Here is a 20,774-nt window from a genome sequence, read left to right as displayed (position 1 = left end):
GCAAGTGGAGGGAAGAGAGATCAAGGTCAGGGTCTAACAGGACTGGGTTAGATGTGGGTGAAGACCCCTGGCAAGGGGGACCTGGCCTGACAGGGGACATTCAGCTCTTCCATAAGGCAGTTCCCAATCTGAGAGGGGAAAGGACCTTGCCATGAGACTTCCTCCAGACTAATGGGACACAGCCTTACCTGGAGGATGTCCCAGACTAAGCAGGAGTCCCGCCCTCTGGAACCCCCTTTCGGATGCAAAGACTCAGCCCTGCCTTGTGGGGGAGCATCAGCGAAGAGACTCAAGCAAGATTCCGTCTGTCCATGACCTTGGAGGCAAAGCACCTGCCTTGGAAAGTGCCATCTGAAGGGCAGACATGGGCTCCTTCCCATGGAGAACCCCACCCCCATGCACCCCTAATGTGCAGGTTAGGAGCAGCTAAGCCCCTCCATACAGCACTTCCTAGAGGGACCTTCAGGATGATCCTCAGGCCGACCTGGCCTGAGTTCAAATTCCAACTGCATGCCCTTGAACCAGTGATGCAGCCTCTCTGAGGCTCCTTTCTCTACCTGGAAAAATGGGAACTTGCCTAGAAGTGAAAATGAGGCCAAGCAGAACAGTCCAGGTCTCCCAGGGTAGTAACCGAGCCAGCATCGGGGACCGGGAAGGGAGCCCCCGCACCTGCCACACCCTTCCTTGAGCCGCCAGATGATGGCACAGGGGCTGGATGCCCAGGAGGACTGTTAAAGGTGGCCTGGGGGTTCAGACTGCAGGCTCGGAGGCAAAAAGCATTCTAAAAATTAGCATCTCTCACCCCAGAAGCAGCAGCAAAGTTGCCTCGGACGCCCCCACCTCCAAAGAGACGCTTCTGAGCTGGCACTCTTCCCTTTGGGGGTTATTTTTAGTTTGTTTTCCCAGTAATGATTCTTTTGGGTGGATTTCAGGGTTGTAGCTGTGTTCTCTCTGGGAGACGGGAGCGGTATCCATACACATTAAAAAAAAAGAAGAAGAAGAAGGAGGAAAAAAAAAAGAGGCTTGTTATTCATAGTAATTCAACTGGATTTGTAAAGTTATTATTAAGCATTTGTCACCACAAAAGTCGCTCTGATTTGGCTTTCCTTGGAACTATTCTCCCTGCCCGGTTTGGTTTCCCTGCCTCACCCGGCAGCACGCAGCAACCTGTCCAGAGCTCACAGCAAGATGGAGACGACTGGGCAAGGAGGTGAGTCCTTCGGGGCTTGCATCTCAGAGCGGGAATACGGTGTGGATGATCGTGGTAACCAGCATTCACAATAGAGTACCTGCCATGAGCTGGTGCAGGCCCCAAGTACTGAGTGACTGTCAATATCCCTGTTTACAGAAGAGAAACTGAGCCCCTGACGTTAAGTTAGTTGTACAAGATCACACAGGGGCTGGACAGCAGGAGCAGGATTTGAACTTCAGGCCATCTGGCTCCAGGAGTTGGGTTCAGAACCATCCAGTAGAAGCCTACCCTAGGAACCACCCAGGACTGGTGGAAATGAAGCCCCCATAAGACCACGGAACATCCATCTCTCTGTTCTGTGCTGCAGCCTAGAACATAGCTTCATTCAGCTGGATCTAGCTTCATCCAGGACAGGAGTGGGACCTCAGCTAAGAAAATCACTCTACAGATGCCCCGGACTTCCTTTGAGTGTTCCCCGCTGGTGGATTCTAGGTTGGTCATGGGATGTCCCAGAACATCAGCCCCAGAGGCATTTGTAATTAGATGTGCTCAGAGCAGGTGAATTGAACCCAGGCTCCAGAAGCAGATTTTGAATAGAATCCCAGCTGTGCCCCTTTCCTGGCTGGGTAGCCTGGAGCAAGTTACTTTGCCTCTCTGAGCCTCCTCTTCCTTCTCTCTAAAGGGAGATGATATTTACATGTCACTCAGGATTACAGTGAAGTTTCAGAGGAATAACGAATAGAGTCCCCCAAGACCATGCAGGGCATCGACCTCCAAAATATTTCCTCTTTTGCCCGCCACCCATTCATTCATCTGCTCGATAAACATTTAGGCACATTTATTTCATGGACGGTACTGTGTCCAGTGTTGTGGGAGATTTAAAGGTGAGCAGAATATAGTCCTTGTCCTTAAGGATTTTACAAGTGAGTAGAGGAAGCTAAGACAGAGACGGGGTGAATTCTAACGATGAGGCAGACAGTGATTGATTCCATCTGGGGGTGGTAGGATCAGGCTTGGAAGAAAAGCCTCCACAAAAAGAGAAGGGAGGAGGAACAGGTGTGCTCCCAGCGAATGCCTGGCCCAGGGCTCCAGGGAGAGAAAGGCAAAGCTCGTGGGGGGGAGAGTGGGTCGAGGTGGGGATAGGCTGGGAGGTTGTGTCAAGCCCTCCGTGCCAATCTGGGGCACTGGAATTAATCCTGCAGGCAGTGGGAAGGCGTAGAAGGCTCCAGAGCAACACTGAGACGTAAGTGATCCGAGGATTCGATTTGGGAGGGAGGGCAGGGAACCTGAAGCGAGAATTCCCATCTTGGGAGGACAGGAAGGGGAACCTGGTTTTGACTCCAGTCCTGAAATGAGAGCCCTGTGGGAAGCCAGGGGAAGTACCCACTGCTGTGACATCCGCTAAGGCTCACAGAGACCCAGAGGGCTTGGACCGCCTATCCAGATGTAGTGTCTGCATTGACAGGGCTTCCCCTCCCAGGGGCACTGGCCTCCTCCACCTTCCCCAGCAGCCCCGACTAGCATTCACCACCCAGTGCTTAGGTGGTGCCCACCCCAGGGGCCAGGCAGAGTTGGCTCGACAGCTGCACGGGGTCATGGGCAGCAGCACAGGAGAGTCTGCTGCCATTTAGCTGCTGGGCTGTGGCAGAGATAGAGCCCCTCTCTCTCTCTCTCTCTCTCTCTCTCTCTCTCTCTCTCTCTCTCTCTCTCTGTGTGTGTGTGTGTGTGTGTGTGTGTGTGTGTGTGTGTGTGTTTGGCCAGTGCTTTGCCCTGGAATTAAGTGGAGCTGGAAGGGGGTGGGGTGGGGAGGGATGGAGGGGGAGAGCAGCATCCAGCCTGCATGGCCCAGGTCCAAATCCTCCCTTGGCTGGGAGCCCAGGGTGGTCCCAGCTTACTGCCCACGTGTGCAGAAGGGAAAGGGAGCAGCCAGGGTCAGAGTGGCATGGGTGGGAGTGGAAGGACTCTGCTGTCTAAAGAGGGACTAAAGGCGGAGATTCTAAGGAAATGAGAGTAAAAAGACCTGTGAACAGACGGTTCCAAGGGTCACAAGAGTTGCACAAGAGTGCAAGAATTGGGGTGTGCATGTGCAGACACATGTGCTGCTCAAATGCTTTGTAAGCCTCCCAGTGCCTTTGGCCTTTATGTGTGAAGTTGTGACTGAATATAGCAGCTCTGAGCATGCGTGCCAGCCCAGGCAGGTGCCTCTGTGCCTGGGGACGGTGTGCCCGCGTGCCTCTCCAGCCTCCTTCCCCAGCTCCACCCCAGCTCTCAGAGGTGCTGAAATCCAGCTCCCTCATGTACCAGGCTTATGAAATGTACTCCCTCTTCCTGTATCTCCTCTCCGCTCCCTCTTCTCGCCACTTCCCCTGGCTTGTGACAACTTGTCTTACTTCAGTGCCACTCAAAATCACCTCCTCCAGGAGGCCTTCCCTTATCCAACCACACCTGTACCCTAGGCTGAACCAGACATCCATATGCTTCCCTCTGTGGCCGCACTCACTGCCACCATGGACTGTACACCCTGTGTCTGCCCTCCTGTCTTTCCCACCTGTGCTCCCTGAGGCCAGGGACCAATTCACTCATCTAACAGAACTCTGAGCGCCTAAGAGGTGATTGACAGCTCACTTTTCAATGACCAGTAACTGAGTTCTATAGAGATGTCAGGCCAGGGGCATAGAAGGATGAGGACAACACAGACTTCCTACCTTCCTGGGTCTCCCATGCAGAAGAAGAGACAGACAAATCAACACAACCTGATAGATGCTTAGATGCAGGAGACATGGGGCCTATGGGTGCACAGAATAGGAGTGTCGGCCGGGGAAGTGTTGGGGAGCGCTTCACGGAGGAAACAAGTCCAAGGTGAAAATAAATGAGTGATATCAATACAACGACTAAAACTAGAATCCAAGGTCTGAGCAGAACCAACATCCACACTGACCAGGGCTGAAGCTCTGAATCAATCATCTAGGGAGCCTCATTCCCTTCAGGAAAGAGAAGATTGTTTCCCAAGTCTACAGCAAAACTGAGCCTGGTGAGGGAACTTGGGGGTGGGCACAGTGTGGACCAGGCCCATCCTGATGGAGGATTATATTCCTGTCTGAGTTGGTAATGGACTTTGTGACCTCGGGTCCATCACCAGCTCTCTCCGGACCTTGGGTTTCTTATCTACAAAAATAGAAGCAGGTAGATTCTGACCTATAATCCTAAATTGAGAACAAGACTCCATGGGGGGCAGGATTTACCGTGTAGAGATGACTGGGTACTCAAGATGCAGAGGGAAATTGAGCAGAGGGTAATGTGCTCAGGGCTTGAGAGAGATGCCGTTGAAAGCGAGGCTGCAGAGTGCGTGGCAGGGCCAGGATGTTAGGCAACCATATGTTCCAGTGTGTCCTGAATGGTCCACTTAAGGCTGCCGTTCCAAGGTAACAATTAATAGCACCCCTTTTGATTCTCAAAATCATCTCAGTTTGGATGACCAATTATAGTCCCGGTCATGAGCCATATCCCCCTGAAATTGACATGTTGGAATCCCAGCTCCAAATAACTCAGAATGCAATTGTATTTGGACATCAGGTTTTAAAAGAGGTGATTAAGTTGAAATGGGGTCATTAGCATGAAGCCCTAATCCAATACGACTGGTGTTCTTATAAGAAGAGGAAGAGACACTAGGGATCCATGAGCACAGATAAATGACCATACGAAGACACGGCAGGAGGGTATCCATCTGGCAGTCTAGGGAAGAGACTTTGGAGAAACCAACCTAACAGCACCTTGATCTTAGACTTTCAGCTTCCAGAAATGAACTTGTTTAAGTCACCCAGTGTGTGGTATTTTGTGATGGCAGCTGGTACAGACTAGTAGGTTACCTCATCTTTCAGAACCGGAACCAGGTGTCCACTTGGGAAACCCACAGGCTGGCCATTATGCCCGCTGCCCTTAGCTGCTGTCCTTCTGACCTGTGGGTCAGCAGTGGTCCTGGAATTCCAGCTAGGGGGCAAAGAGGTCCAGCTGCAGGGTAGGCTGGGTGACTGTTAGGCTCACCAAATGTCTGCACAACTGTATGCTAAACTGGATGTAGGTCTAACAGCATGTAGGTGTGAGTCTGGGTGCCAAGAAAAAGAGGTGAGAGGCTGAGCTTCTTAGGTCAGTGATGCAGACAGCACTGCCCTCTGTCTTCAGAGACGCCTTTCTGCCAGAGACCCTGTGCTGACCTCCTTCACCACACTGCCCTCCCTGGGATGAATGTCCCGTTTAAGCCTAGAGTTCCATAAGCATGTCCAGGGAGAGATGGTGGCCCTATCACCTACGTAATCCTGAGCCATTACACATCACGTGGAAGTGTTAAGTGGGCTACATCGCTGGGCTTTGCAATCACATTCCTCTGGTTTTGAACTGTGGTGCTATTGCTTTCTAGCTGCATGACCCTAGACAATGAACTTACTTTCTCTGAGCCTCGGTTTTCTCATCTGGAAATGGCAATAATAATAGTATTTATTTAAGAGGGTTGTAGTGAGGACCCAGTTAATGCATGCAAAATGCCTGTCTGGGTGCCTGGCATATAAAAAACCCTCATTAATATTAGCTATTAGTATTACTAGGTTCTCAATATGGGTTTGTTGATGCTCTTGAACTGGTACCATCTGGGTCTTGGCGGTCTTGTTCAACCTATGCATTCTAGCGCCTAGCACAATGCTTGATACCTAAAATTAGAGTTCGATAAAAATTCAAAGTATTTAATAAGGCGATTGAATTAATGGGCCTTAATTTTTGCAGCTGTAAAATGAGAGGGCTAACTCAGGACATCTGGAGTCCTCCTGTAGCTGAAAAAAAGACTGGGACTCCATAGTGATCCCAGAAACATCCTCTTAGTGATGTGCCACATTGGTTTGTTCTGTCTTCTGTTAGCAGGTATCCTGACAACCAGGGCTGTGCTGAAGGGCATGCTGTGAAGGTCCACTGTGGGGCAGGCTGGGCAGGGGAGGAAGTGGGTTCTAGTTTCAGTCTGGGCCCTTGATAGGCATCCCTGCAGGGGTCTGAACTCCATCTGTCCATCTACTTGGAAGGAGGCGAGGGCTGTTCCAGGCATCCCAGGAGCTAGAAATTGAGACGACCCCCAACCACTGCCAATCTTCTATTCAGAAAGACACTCCACCCCAGCCAGGAAGGGAAAGCAGAAAGTTAAGAAGGTGTTATTTGGCATGGCTCCTCCCCTGAGCCTGGGCTCCCTCTGGTGGAACTGCTCCAGTGACCTGCCCCTCTCCAGGCTCCAGTGGCGTGGTGGTTGGGAATCCATGATTAGGACTCCCAGGTGAAGCCAAGGGCATCTTTTTGGTCTGGTAGGCAAGGCAGAGGTAAAGCACTGGGTAAGCCCCTGTGAGATGGGAACAGTTGGAGCAGCTGGCAGTACCCTCTTCATGCCAATTGCTTTCTCCCTGAACCCTGGAGTGTGCACTGCCAAAAGGAGCAGTCCCACAGGGCACTGATGTTGGAGTCACTGGTTATTCTAGTCCCCAGGTGGGTATCCGCAGTCCTTTACTTCTCCAAGGCAAGGAGGAGAGACACCCAGCATTTGGAGGATGATCTCAGGGTGACATCAGACACACGGACAGGAAAGGAGGCTCCCAGTCCATCAACAGTAGATCCAAGTAGGAGATACAGAAAGAACAGGGCCGAAATGGTGTCCGCTAAAGAGAACAGGGGCCACCTTTACCCTTCCTGATATGGGCCCCTGTCTTCCCCGTAAGATGAGCCAAAGCACATAACTCCAGGCATCACCCCTGTATTCAATTATAAGCTTAGCATCTGCCTTCCCTTCTAGAAAGTAAGTTCCCTTCTAAATGTAGAATGGAAACAAGGGCTAGTTCTTTCTGGCTCACTGTTGTACCTATAAGGCTTTTGATATTGGTGATCATCACAGTACTGTTGTGAAAGAGAGGGAGGAAGGAGGGGAAACTGAGTCAGGGGCGGGGAGAAGAAGCCTGTGTCTGAGTTCCTGGATACCTTGGCCAGAACACTGTGCTCAGCTTCTAGAGTGGGCTGAACCACTGGCCCTCCAGCTCCTGTGGAAATTGCAAAGAATTGTGAAGAAGGAACATTTGATCCACTTCACCGGGGGCAGCAGCCTTATCTCTTCCCTCTGGCCATCCTCAGATCCCATGTCCTCTCCAATCAGGTGGGTGGGTAGGGGTGGAAGGACCCCCTTCTTTCCTCTCTTCTTGGAGTCCTCTCCAGACTCAGGAGGTGGTTCTCTCCCCCTACTCCCACACATACAGCCTGATTGCTGGCTTGCCTCTCAGTGGGATGGTTAATAAGCCCTTGGGTGACATTAATTGCCATCAGGCATTAGGGGCCTAATGAGAATCATCTTCTTTGACTACTCCAGCACCTTCCATCCCCAGGGCCTCCAAGAGCCGGGCCAACCCTCCCCACACTACATCTCCAGCTCCAGACAGATGTGGGTGTGGGGGAGGGGCTCCTGCAGGCAAGCAGAAGCAGGGACAGACAGCAGCCAGGGAAAGGGGGGGGGGCTTTCTGGAGCCATTTTCCAAAACAAAACAAAACAACAATGTCGTTTTCCTGGATGAACAGGAAGTTCATAGGGTCTAGAGGGCTGAGTCAGGCAGATAGGGGTTGGAACTGAGCACCCCAAGCAGCATTGTTCAGACCTGTCTCACCCCACACTCTCCATTCTAGTTGAGTGCAGGGGTATGGAGGGGTAATCTTCAAGACCCATGCTCCCCCCAAAGGGGGGGCATAGGACTGAAGACCCTTTTCCTCCAGAGTAGAGCAGGATTGAGAACAGGCCTCTGGGGGTTAGGGCATGATGCCCAATGATGCTACAAAATCATTGCTATTGATCCAACGCTTGATTGACCGTTGACGGTTGACTTGTCCGGTCTGATCTTGGTTGTGAACTAATGGAAAGGGCCTAATGGTGGGAATGAACTGCCATCCCATCCACCCCTCCCCCTCATCAGCGCTTGCCTGGGTGACTGTGCAAGAAGGGCAGTTCCTCGCCCCAACCCCAAACCCCTTTAAAGGTTTGCAAAACAACCTGTAAGCTGGCAGTCGCTCCTCTCTGGCCTCCACCCCCTGCTGCCAGAGGACTGGGTCTACCAGGAGCTGGGACCCTGGCACATCCCAGCACGAAGCTGAGCCCGAGAGCTCCTGGGCGCGGCAGCTACACTGATTCCCACCGGTACCCTGGGAAGCCCCACGCAGACCCTGGTGGTGGGGGTAGGGTGCCCCCTACCCGCGCCTCTGGTCGAACGACTGTAGAACACCTCCGATGCCCAGCGAGGAGCTTGCATCCTTTGAAAAGGGACATCAGCGACTGCGGTGGCATGTCCCGGAGAGAAACGCAACCTCTGCAGCCAGCCAACCCCACTTGGGTCCCAGCGCTAGCCTGCGTCAGGGAGGAAAAATGAAACGTAAAAGCGAGGAGAACGGAATCGCTGGGTCGACTCTTGCCCGAGTCTCATTAAGGAGCCGCGCGCGCCCCCAGGCTGGGAATGCGGAATGGACACGTGGACAGACGAGGGGGAGGTGGGGCGGGGGGAGCCTCCGTGGCGCGCGAGCCTTGGGCCGCGCGCTCCAGGCCACGTGACCACGGGGAATCTGGGAGGGGAGGGGAAGGGGGGAGCGAGCGCCAAGCTCTGCGCCCGCTACTGCTCGGGTGGGCGCTGAATCCTCGACCCAGGAGGAGGGCGGCGAGCGCGAGTGTGTCTCCCGAGTATTTTACGGTGGAGCAGCCGGCGCGAGCGCCGAGGAGGCGGTGGCAGCGGTGGCGACAGCTTCGTGCAACTGTGGTTCCCCCCGCCTCCTCTTCCTTATAGCTCCTTGATTCTTCTACTCCCCCTACACACGTCCATGGGGAGCCGGCCCCGCTGCTGGCACCTTTCTGTTCCGCCCGATAGGCACCAGCTGCCGCCTCCCCGGCCCGAGGCTGCGCAGGTGCCGGGTGCCCTGGCCGCTGGCTCGGCGCCCGTGTCTCGCCACCCGCAGCCGGGACTGGTGCGGCGAACCTTTCGCCCAAACTGACTCCAAGAGAGCGAGAGCCGATGCCCTGCTGCACTGAGACAGCAGGAGAGCGGGCGTCCAGGGGCAGGGCGGGGGCGGCGGGGAGCAGGAGACGTCGGAGAGTCTGAACCCCGGAAAAGTTCAAGGTTTGTGCAGGTTCCCCCCAGGGAAGGCGAGGAGCGAGGCGGGGCAGCGCGCCTCTCTGCTGATACAGCGAGACCGGGGAGGGGAGGCCGGGAGCTGCAGAGGGTTGGCGGAGCCCCTCTCGATCCTACAACGTTTGTGGTCTGGAGGCTGGAGTCGATGCTCTGGGTAGGAAGGGCTCGGATCAGGGCGCATTAGCTGGCTTTACCGCTCCCTCGTTTCTCTAAGCCCCATCTCATCTCCTCTGGGGCAGCCGGTTCTGGCCGCACCACCCCAGCCCCAGACACCAAGCTGCTGCCGGGCCAGGAGGCGCGGGGCCTGCCTGTGATGAGCGCGGGCCCTGGTCCAGACGTGAGAGAGAGCGCTGGAGTCCAGGAGCGAGCCCTGCAAGGGGACAAACATCTGGTCACCCGCCTCGGGCACTCCGTCTGGGCGTCGCCTAGGGTGGTGGCGATCCACGTCGCCCGTCTCAGCACTACACGGAAACTTTTCCTTCTCTGGATGGATTAAAGTTGCCTTGATTTTCTCTTTGCGAAAGAAATCATTCATTTGCACCCGACCTAGGATTTTTATGCTGAGGCTGCTGCAGGGCTCTTGGAGGAAGAAAGCTGCGCTCTCCATGTGGGGTTACCACCGAAACCAAGGAAATCGGGGCTTCCGTCGGCAATCTGCACCCTCAAGCGAGTTCAAATTCGAGCTGGGCCGCAGGGCCAGGGGATTCGGCGCTCGTCTCTAGGCAGCCCCCGGGACGTCCGCGGCCACCGGGCCCCGGGACTGCACGTGCGGCTCCCCCCTCGCCTCACAGATCCTGCAGGGGGCACCAGCCGAGGGAGGTGGAGGCTCCTCCCGCCCGGAGCTGCGCCCCCACCAGCTCCGAGGGTGTAGCCAGCGGCGCCTGGGACGCCCCCTCCCCGCAAAGTGTCCCCGAATTGCGCTCCTTGGTCACCAAAGCTTCTGCAGAGACAGCTAGGCGCCACCGCCACACTGAGTTGGATGTGACCAAGCCCATCCTGGGGCCAAGTCATCGTCGACTGTTGTCCCCTCGGACCCCTTCGGCCCCGCCTCGGCCATGGCCCCAGGGATGTCGGGCCGCGGCGGCGCCGCCCTGCTCTGCCTTTCGGCGCTGCTCGCCCACGGTAAGTGTCGCGGCGCAGACTCGGGGGTGAAGATGCGGCGGGCGCCACTGGAGGGGGCACAGGGAGGACCGGAGAAAGGAGAACCCCTATCTCTACCCCCTGGACTCTGCCGCCGCTCCCAGCCTGGCGTCTTGGGCTGCAGCTTGAGTTATCGCCGGCCCCTAAGCCCTCTGGCGGGAGCTGAAGCTCGAGACCCGCGGAGGGGACCGAGCCCGGCCCAGGAAAAGGGCTGGGGGGGAGGGTTCGCTCCATTCCTCCCAGGGTTAAAAAGAAGGGTCTAAACCCGAGAACCTGGGGGCGTGTCCGCCTATGGTAATCTAGAGGGGTCTGCTGGATCGCGTTCCAGCCTCCCCACCCGCGGTTCCCCCTGCAGCGGGCCGGGCGGGGGGCTGTTGGGATCCGTGCAATCGCATCTTCTTCGGCCGCTGGCGCGCAGGCGGGTGCGGGGCCGCGCGGCCCGCTGTCTGGCTTCCTGCGGCGGTCCTGGAGAAGGGAAGTGGACTGACAGGGCCCCGGGAGCCGCGGCCGCCCGGCCGCCCGCGGTCCTGTGAGCTGCATCTAAATGGCCGGCTTAGCGGAGCCAGGAGGCGGGGGTTTGGGCAGCGGGCGCAGGCAGGGCGCGCGGAGGGAGCGGGCTCGGCGCTCTTGCTTTCTGCAATCTGTTGCGTCTGCTCCCCAGGCTCGCCCCGGGCTCCTCGGGAAAGGGGTGGGAGAGGGAGGGGCCGGGCTGGCGCGCTTTGGCTGTGGGACAGGGGGGACACGGATGGGGGACAGAGGGTCTCTGAACAGCCCCCCAGCGTGGTAACTCAGACCAGACGGAAGGTGGCTGCGGCGGGCCTTCCGCAAGCTGGAGATGCTCCAAGAGAAGGGAGAGGGAGAGGAGAATGGAGAAGAGCAGCCTCTGCCCTTCCCAACGTGTATCCAACAGGCCCGGGACACATTTCCCCAACCAGCAAAGGCGGGGTGACGAAGGTTTCGATACCCCACGCTGAGGGTGAGCCTCGGACAGGATGGAGAGGGACTTGACGGAGGGGGTAGTGGCCTCTCCACGTTGGAGGAAGACTCTCCTTGTGCCGTGCTCAGCTTTTGCCCAGAGCTGCCCAGTCCCTAGGAGCCTGCCTAAGCGTGCCATGTGTGTGCCCAAGGTCTCTAACCAGCGGCCTCCCTCACCCTGACCAGGGTGCATTCTCAAGGTTGAAAGAATAGGAAAAAGAATGGTCTCTCAGAATCCAAGGGTCCTGGGGCCAGGAGGGGGAGGGGAGTCGGCTGACCGGTCTCTATGAATGGGGATTGGTTGTTCCCCGTGGGGAGTGACTCCACGGGGCTGTTTTGCCTTCAGTTCACCAGTGATAGCAAACCTCAGTTCTCTACTAGGAGAGCAATGGGCAGGGCAAGCGCCAGCCTGGGGTAGGTGGAAGTGGGTGGGGCGGTTGGGAGTGCAGCTGAACCCCAAATCTCTGCCTGCTGGGGTTTGCAAGACTGGGGATGGGAAAGGGGTAGAGGTGGGCTCCTCTGTACACTGGAGCTGCGAGCTGCTGGTGACTAGCCCCGGTGAGCATGGAATCCAAGTGCCCAGCAGGAGGAAACCTGGGAGCTCAGGACTGGGTCTAGGCATGGTTCTCCCCACCTTTGCATTTTGCTGTCAGACCTTCCATCCCGAAATCCAGTTAAGACCTCTCGCAGCTCAAACACTGTCCTTAGGTCTCCACCGACCCACCCCTTCCTAATTCCTCAGTTTGGCACTAAATTTCTTTTCCCCTCTGTCACCTGCCAGCATCTTGTCTGCTTCCTAGGCTCCAGTTCCAGGTGGGCCTTGGCTGCTGCCTGCAAATGCCTGGGACTGTTTGCTCTCTGCTTCTGGTTTTCCTTTGGAACCCAGGGGTCTCCCTGCTGGTGGTCCTGGAGCAGTGAGAAGAACCGTGGCTTTTTCCTCTGTCTGTCACACAGCTACTGCTAGCCCAGTGCTGCACGCCTGGGGCTCAGGACCTGGCTGCAGGAAGAAAACACTTGAGGTGGGGCAGGCTTCCGCCTCCTGACTGTCTGACTCCCTCTCCAAGCCCCTCCTCCCCTGAGACTCTTCCCCATTCCATGTCTGAGTCTTCCCTCTGCTCTGGGGAAGATGCTTAAAACTTGGGGATCCCCCGAATGGGAAAGGCCCAAATAAAAGTAACCTCCCCCTGAAAAAAAAAGAGTCCCCTGGCCCTTCCTCCTCCAAGGATGCCTGATGGCCATTCCGCCAACCATTTCCTCTGATAAGGAAGGCACATGGACTTAATCTCACGCCTAATTCATGGCTGGGTTTTCTGGGTGATCCAGGATGCTGTGGGGGTGGAGGGGCAGGTGCAGTTGTTTGACGCCTGGCAGGATCCTGGGGCCACAGGGTTCTGACCACTCAGACAGTCTGGAGGCAAGTAGCCTGGGTTTCTGTCTGACTCTGGCGCCACTGGGCAGGGTGACCTTGGCCTCCTTCCCTCATGTCCCCACCTTCCACGGGCAGTGTGGTCTCTGGCCCATCCATGCCCTCCTCTCTTTCTGCCAGGACTGCTGGGCAGAGACCCCCCCCCATTCCCTTTCAGAGTCCAGCTCAGCTCAAAGGGTAGATGGTGGGGGCATCTGGGTCCCCTACACTGTTGCCAGTCTCAAGGCCTCTTCCAGAGATCATCTGTGAAGGCCATTTTCTTGATTCTGTCTTTGGGGAGACTCTCCTCCATATTTAGTTTGAATGTGAAAGTTTGGGAGGACCAGGTGATGGTTCAGTCTGTGGCAGAGCTGATCATATCCGCTGCCTTAGTCAGCTTTGCCCTGTGTCCAACATCCTCCATGGACATGTCCCTATGGACATCTTCATGTCTGGTACACACCTTTCCATCCTCCATGTACCTCATGAGGCGTCACTCATCACTCTCCTGCCTTTTTGCTTTCCACATGCCATTCTCTCCATCTGGATCACCCTTCCTCCAGAAATCATTTCCTACCCTTCAAAGCACAGTTCAGTTATCACCTCCTCCCGGGAGTCTCCCTAGATGTCCCAGTGACTGCTCTCTCCAGCAGCCCTCCTGCCCCAACAGAAGTACTAGAGCTGTCTTGATGCCGCCTCTGCATATCCTCCTGCCTTTTGGGGACTGAGCCAGGCTGGGCACACACAGGAAGCATGTGCATGGGCATGTTTACCTCCTGCTTCGAGGACAGGAGTCAGTCACATCTTCCATGTCTTTGCCTCTCACTCCAGTGCTTCATACATGGTAGGTGCTCAGAAGAAATGGATGAGGCAAGAGAGAGAGCTCTGGGCCCCGGGGCAGAAGAGGGACAGGGGAGGAGACAGGCAGGGACGCTAGGAAGAAAACAAGAGGAAGGAGCAGGCCCATGCCATGCCCCTGGAGTGGCATCTACAAGACACATGGGTCTCAGGTGTCATGTTATGACATGGTCTCAGGATATAAATGCCAGTGTCCCCCATTGCTCTGAGTGCATGAACTCAAGTGCATGTGGCCCTTGGCCCAGAAGCCCAGAGTTTCTCCCCAGGCCGTGTCCACGCTCCCCATTCCATTCCCCTGATGACCCAAGCTGGGGCCTCCTTTGGAGATGCAGGAGGACAGGACCAGGCTGGGGTGTCCCCGCTGCTGGGAACCAGGTGTGTGCTGCCTCCCTCCTCCCACACCCCTGCTCCTCCTGGCCACATGGAGCCCGGTGCCACCACACAGCCTTGTTAATGTTTGAGGCCAGTAGGTGGAGATGTGTTATAAACTTGGTGGCAGAAAATGAGCTTTATTGGAATCTGTTCTGAGGAGGGCTGGGTGCTTGGCTGCAGGAGGTGCAGCCCCTGTGGGCTCTCAAGGTATTTCTGGGGCCCTGCTGGGGGCAAGTGTGATGCTGCTGCAGAAACCAGACCAGAGAGGAGCTGCCCCCCACCCCCAGGGCCTGGCCCACTGCCTACCCTGGGCAGGGTCTCGCTTTGTTCCCTGCACGTCATGTAATGACATCCACAAGCCACCACATCCAACCACTGGATGGCTGAGGAAATGGACACACAGGGCCAAGGGCTGACCAAGGTCACCCCCCAAGTTAATCCTGGAATCAGCCTGAACAGGGCTCCTGGATTGACAGCAAGTTCCCCCAGCCCAGCCATCCTCCCTCTCCACAGCCTCTTCCAGAGAGGCTTCCAGTCTCCAGCCAGCCTCTGGCCCAGCAGGGGAGGCCATCCATCACTGTAGCGTTCCTTAATCAACCTGACCAAGCACTAAAAAAGAAACACAGAGGGGTTGGGTCTTCCTCCCAGCTCCCAATCACGAGCTCCAGACCCAATTGCAGAGACCAGGCAGCCCTGGGTTCTCGCCATGGCAAAGCCATTTGAAGCCACGGCCCCCAGGATGCAGGGCACCTGGGTTCAAACACGGACTGTCATCGAGACTTGCTGCGTGGGCCCAGGAATCTTGCTCCTTCCTGAGACCTCTTTTCCTCCTCTGCCATTGCAGAGGGGAGGAGGAACTGTCCAGGCCCAGTCCCGCCCTTGCTTGGTGATGAGAAGCCCCCTCAGCACCCCTCACCTTCCTGGGCCTCCCTCCATGGGCGCCCGCAGCCGGCGCTAACAAGCGGGGATGATCTCCTCCCGCCCCTTCCCCAGGGTCTCCCCCACTCCTTCCTCGCCCCTGCTCAACACGGAATTTTAATAAGAAATTAATGAACCGGTTGTGTGCGTATATATATATTTTTTTTCCAAGAAAATAAATGTCCTTTCCTATTTTCCTTCTCTGGTCTTTTTAAATGCAAAGAAAGGCAGGACTTGTTATCAGCCATTCAGCCAGCTGGGCCATCTCCAGCCGTCCCCAAGGATGGGGCAGGGTGTCACGGAGCACCAGCACTCAGCCAGCCACACACACCAGTCTCTGGGGGACAAATGGACAGCCCAGGGAGGGAGGGGGTCCTGAGAAGTGAGACCAGCGCTGTCACAGGGGGACAAGCCAGCCCTGAGAGCACCCTCAGCACCCACGGGCTTCGAGTCCAGAAGTGACCGTCCCCTTTCCACTCTTCCCTTTGCTCCTTTTAGCCCCCCTCCCTCCTAACCCCCTCCCCACACACCCCGGCACCCCAGGCTCTGCTGGCTAACAGACAGCCCAGCAGGATGGAGTGGAAAATGGGAGCAATTACCTAGATAATTCAGTGCTTATTGCACAAATGAATGAATGCAAGAATGAATTATTCAGTGCAAAAAAAAAATGGGGGTAGAAAAGATAATTGAAGAAAATCTCCTTTTTTTTTTTTGCCTAAATTATCTAAATAATTATCTGCCTTTGGAAAGTTCTCCTTTTTATCCAACTCGAGTCCTTCCCACTGCATTCTCACCCACACCTATGGCCTATGGGGATGAGTGACTGGAGACTCTCTTGGCATAAATGACTTTCCTAATCAGTTCAAACTGGGACCAGTGAGGACATGTGGACTGGCTGGTGTGGGGTTTCTCGGCTTATTCTGTCTCCCGGGGCCCATCTCTCTCCTGATCCTAGGAGGGGCTGAGAGAACAGTGTGCCCATGGTCACCAGGATGGATGGATGTCTCTTAAAGCAGTCAGGTTCCCAAAGGCATCTCTATCTAAGACTTCCAGGCCCAGCAACATGGGGACCTCCAGGGAAGACCCTGGTCCCAGGGAGAGCAGACAGCCAGGATACGCCTCCCCTCCCCCTCAGACCCCTCCCCAGTATCATAGCCCTAGCAGTGACCAGCTTCAAACAGGAGAGCCACGCTGCACTGGGTAGCAGCCTCTCTGTTTTACTGAAGGAGAGGAGAAGAGGTGGGGTGCCCTCAGGGAGCACCCCATTTGACAAGAGAGGCAGCCTCCTCTCCACAGAGGCCCATCTGATGAGCAACCTGCACAGGTGGCCATGGTCGCCTGCTTGCCGCGCGTCTGGTGGGAGAGACACCCCTTTGCTCAGAGGTTGGAGGGGCCCTCCCTTGCGGTCCTCCCGCCCCGGCCCTGAGACCTGGGGGCTGTGGGGAGCCTGGCTCTGGCCCAGAAGTGGATGTATTTTTGGCAACTTGGTTCAGATGATGCAGCAGACTTGTCACGGCGGGAGCAAGGTGTCGGTGGGAGCCAGAAGAGAGGCGCATGCTCAGTGCGCGCCTGCTCAGCCGCGGTCCCACACCGCCTGGTGGAGAGGTCCAGCTGCCTGTGCGGTTCAGATCCACTTGACGCTCGTGGTGGCCGCCGCGTGCAGGTAGCCCTGTGGTCCGCATTTCGCAGAACCCTGGCCTCACCAGCTTTGGAAGTCAGGTTTTCTGAGCCCGCACAGGGAGGGCTTCTTAGCAAACCTCTCCGTGTCCTGCAAACAAGGACTAAGCACAGAATGAGCCACAGAAAGGGACCACCCCGTGAGGGTCCCTCCAGCTTCACCTGGAGCTGCCCTCCCCCCCCCTCTCCTGGACGACTCATGCTCTTTCCCATGTCAGAGCTTCTGCACCTGCTGCCCCCTCTGACCCCAGCACCTTCCCACCCATCACCTGCCCAGCTCCCGAGCCACAGCACGTCCACCAGAGAAAACCACAAGAATCTCTCCAGAACAGATTTGCTGTGCTTTTCATTAGGCTTCCCCACCGGCCCTGGGCTCCTGTGGACACAGACGGGGCGTGATGGCTTCGAAGCCACTGCCCACCCAGGGGTGTCTGACGAGAAGCAAGCATTTGGTAATGGGCCACAGGAATCCATGAATGTGCACACGGACGCCCCCAACAGGTGTTCAGCTGGGGCCCTGCCATGATCAGTGGCCACAACAAAACCCCTGCCCTCAGGGAACCTGCCTGCATCGTGGGGGAAGGGAAGGCAGAGGTTGGGAATGAATCTATCCAATAAGTCAGTTCTATATGTTAGAAGGCAAAAAGTAGGGTAAGGGGATTGGGAACTCTGAGGAGCGTGTGCGTTGGGGAGAGCTGTTTAGCATCAAAGCGAATGACCATTGGATGAAGCATCACCCAGCAGAGACGAGGGCAGGGGAGGATGTACGGAGTGAGAGCCACACAGCTATACCCGGGAGAGCCCAAGGGCAGAGGCAGCAGCCAGTGTCAGAGTCCTGGGGCACGGGCTTGACCATTCAAGGAGCAGAAGGGAAGCCAGAGGGGCTGGAGTGCCATGATGGGTGGGTGGGTGAGTGGGTGGGTCTTACAGGGCCCAGAGGCCCTGGTGAGAAAGCTAGCTTGCAAGCTGAGAGCGATGGGGAGGCATACTGGTGGAGCCCACAGGCCAGCTGTCCTCTGCAGGGCATTTGGGATGCTAAGCGACTTCCCATTTCTTTCACAAATTTTTTTTTTGGGGGGGGCGGTTACAGGGGATTGAACTCAGGGGCACTCAACCAGGGGATTGAACTCAGGGGCACTCAACCACTGAGCCACATTCCCAGCCCTATTTTGTAGTTTATTTAGAGACAGGGTCTCACTGAGTTGCTGTTGCTGAGGCTGGTTTTGAACTCAGGATCCTCCTGCCTCAGCCTCCTGAGCTGCTGGGATTATAAGCGTGAGCCACCATACCCATCACAAATTTTAATATTTTTAACAAATCATCTACCTTTACAGAAACTCCACTTCTAAGGGGATGTGGGGGTGATGACACACACAAGCTGGGTCTCATTTGCTGCCACTCTTGATTGGGGGCATGGTGAACTGGAGGCTCTTGAGTTCAAGGACTGCAAAGCCCCATGTCCTTTGAGTCCCCGAGCAGCCTGCAGCAACTAGGTCATCGGCTGCTGGGACCTTGCCACCTGCCCCTGTTTGACACCCTCAGGGGTCTTGGTTAGTGGCCCCCTCCTCCTGCCACCCGCAGCCTGCGGTTGCATGACCACTGCAGCCCACGCCTCGTAGGAGGTGACCTGCCCAGGGGTGACCCATACTCTCCCCTGGCCCGACAGGCTCATGGGGCCTTTGTCCAATAGGAAGGAACTCTTGGATTGGAAATAGGAAAAATTGCCATTTTCTCAGCTGCCAGCACGGCAGAGAAATGATCTCAATTTTCTATGGCTGTTCTCGGCAGGAGAAAAACTGCCAGCCGCCAGCCCAGGCATGAGAGGTCTGAAGGCTGGGGACAGGCGGCTGGAGCTGGCGGAAGTGGCGGGGTGATAGCCAGGTGGGCACTGCCAGTCCTCCTGCCTGGGATAGTCTCCTCAGCCTCCAGCCCCCACCAGCCATTGAGCTGTCTCGTTATCTTAATAGTCCATTGTTACTGAGCACCTACTGTGTGCCACTCAGTGCAACCCCCCCCCCCCCCCCCGGGCTAGCAGCAACCCTGCTCCGACTCCACATAGTGGAGACATTTATGGCTCCCCCCTCCCCTTATGGCTCTCCACCCCCTTCACCCTTTCCCTGCACTCAGCTCTGGCACCAAACTGCTCATCTTAGTCAAACCCTGTGTGGTGTGGGGCAAGTTATTTAACCTCTCTGTGCTTGGGTTTCCTCATTTGCAAATGATTACGAAATTACCCCATCTATAAGGAAGGTTGCTATGATGATTCAATGTATTAGGACATGCCAAATATTTAGAGTCACACTTAGCACACAGCCGATGTGCAAAAACGACAGTTGTCAATATTGTTGCTGCTAATTTTACAAGCGCATGCCAGGCCCCGGGTTGAGTGGAAAGATGAAGGAAACGTACCGCCTGCCTGTAGGGAGCTTCTAATGGGGCGTCCCAGGGAGATGAGCTCCGTCTGCAGAGACTGGGATCAAATGCAGAGCCGCAGACACTGTGGAAGGGACACAGAGTGTTGTGGGGGGAGGGAGGGAAAGGAAAATTCCATAACGGTCAGAGGGGCTCAGGGGAGGCTTCAAGGAAGAGGTGTCACTCCAAGAGCCCACGGCCAGGCTCGGATTCTGCTGCAGAAGGCTGGACACTCAGCATCTCCTGGGTCTGATTCCCTGAGAAGGACAGAAACACAGGGCAAAAATAGCTACTGGCCTTAGAGCATTCAGAGTGCAGGTTGGGGACAGCCAGGGATGTCGGTGGCGAGTGCAGGCTATGAGGCTGTCTGCCCAGGGACGTGGTTGACTTGGACGTTCTTAAGGCCTCTCAGGACTGTGACCTCATGGTCAGTGGAATGCTGGGGAGGCCTGGAAGGGTTAGAGGGGGGAATGGCAATGATCAGAGCAGGGGTCCCAATAATTATTGGGTCAGGGGTCAGTTTGCAGATTGGTATAAAGCGGAAGGAATTTGCTGCAGCAGCCCCCCTCTGGGAGTCAGGGGTCTCCAAATGGGAATGATCATGAGAAGTCATCCAAGATACCGCTGCATGGCAAGGAGCCCGCTTTAGATCCAGGGAAGGGGTCTGAGTGTGAGAGCCTCCTCTGTCACTTAGCAGCGGCCTGACAGCACTTCTGGCCTGATGGCCCTTCTGCTCCCTGGTCTCCACCTCTGTGAGGCCGGGCGGCAAATGGAAGGGGACCGGCAGCTCACATGGCGGAGGCTCAGCATTTGCAAGTGCAACCATTATTTTAGCAGCCAAGGCCTGGAGAACACAAGAGGCTTGCCTACCGTTCCCAGCAGTCCCTAAGCCGAGACAGGTGCACGGGTGTCCTCATCCTGCATTCAGGAGTCCTGGGGAAGGTGGCCAAGTAAGGGAGCCCAGAGAGACAGGACCTCCCTCCTCCTCACTCCACACCCAGCCGTCAGCCAGAGGGCCCAACAGCGAGACCTGTCAGTGTGTAGGCCCCAGGAGCCCAGGTGCCAGAGAATGGTGGTAGATTCACTGCCCAGAAGCTGAGCAGACAGTGCCGGAGGCTTCCCAGTGGTGGTGGGTTTTCTGGTGGTTGGGTTTTTGTTTTGTTTGGGATCTTTTGTTTTCCCTTGGTGACTCCTAGCAACATGCTCCTGGATTTTAAAAGCAGTGGCCAGTGGCCGGCCCCTGTTCCTTTCTCCCTCCTCCTTTCCTCCCCAGAAATCAGCCCCAGGCCTCTGCCCACAGTCCCAGCGCCTCTGCAGCCTGTTGGGGTGGAGGACGCTCCCCGGCTCCAGCTTCCGGCCACAACATCCAGTACCTGGATGGCCATGCCACCGCTTCCCGACGGTGCCCCCTGCCATAGTAGCCCCTAAGGCTGGGCCCCTAGGCCGGCGCAGGCAGCCCGTGTGGCATGTCAGGCTCAGGGTCACGGGGAGTCTCTGCAATGGAGCCCAGGCCTCCCCAGGTCCTGCAGCCTGGCCCTTGAAGGTCCTGGCCCAGGGCTTGCTCCTCCACTCCTGGCTGGGGACAGGTGGCCCTGGGCATGCCACTCTTCCATCTCAGTTTCCTCATCCGACAACAATGGGAGGAGAT

General features: G+C 56.3%; 1 protein-coding gene and 1 long non-coding RNA gene across 3 annotated transcripts in view; one reads left to right on the top strand and one right to left on the bottom strand.

The window, feature by feature from the left end:
* The first annotated feature begins 8,823 nt into the window (after positions 1-8,823).
* The window catches only part of Tmem132e (transmembrane protein 132E), a 51,582-nt gene continuing 39,631 nt past the window's right edge, over positions 8,824-20,774 (top strand). Inside the window, exon 1 of the mRNA XM_013359772.4 lies at positions 8,824-10,491. Coding sequence (XP_013215226.1) covers positions 10,425-10,491 — 67 coding nt within the window. The 5' untranslated portion in view covers positions 8,824-10,424. The remainder of the gene's footprint in view (positions 10,492-20,774) is intronic.
* On the bottom strand, positions 16,235-20,515 carry LOC120884153 (uncharacterized). 2 transcript variants are annotated; one of them, XR_005726424.2, is made up of 3 exons: positions 19,997-20,312; positions 19,124-19,383; positions 16,235-16,805 (listed from the first exon to the last, which is right to left on the bottom strand). It is a non-coding gene; the product is annotated as an uncharacterized LOC120884153 (long non-coding RNA). The 2 variants fall into 2 exon arrangements; XR_005726423.2 differs by lacking the exon at positions 16,235-16,805 and having other exon boundaries at positions 19,034-19,383; positions 19,997-20,515.

Source organism: Ictidomys tridecemlineatus, chromosome 3 (genome assembly GCF_052094955.1).
Source record: "Ictidomys tridecemlineatus isolate mIctTri1 chromosome 3, mIctTri1.hap1, whole genome shotgun sequence".
Lineage (NCBI taxonomy): Eukaryota > Metazoa > Chordata > Mammalia > Rodentia > Sciuridae > Ictidomys > Ictidomys tridecemlineatus.
This window is presented reverse-complemented; position numbering and strand designations above follow the sequence as displayed.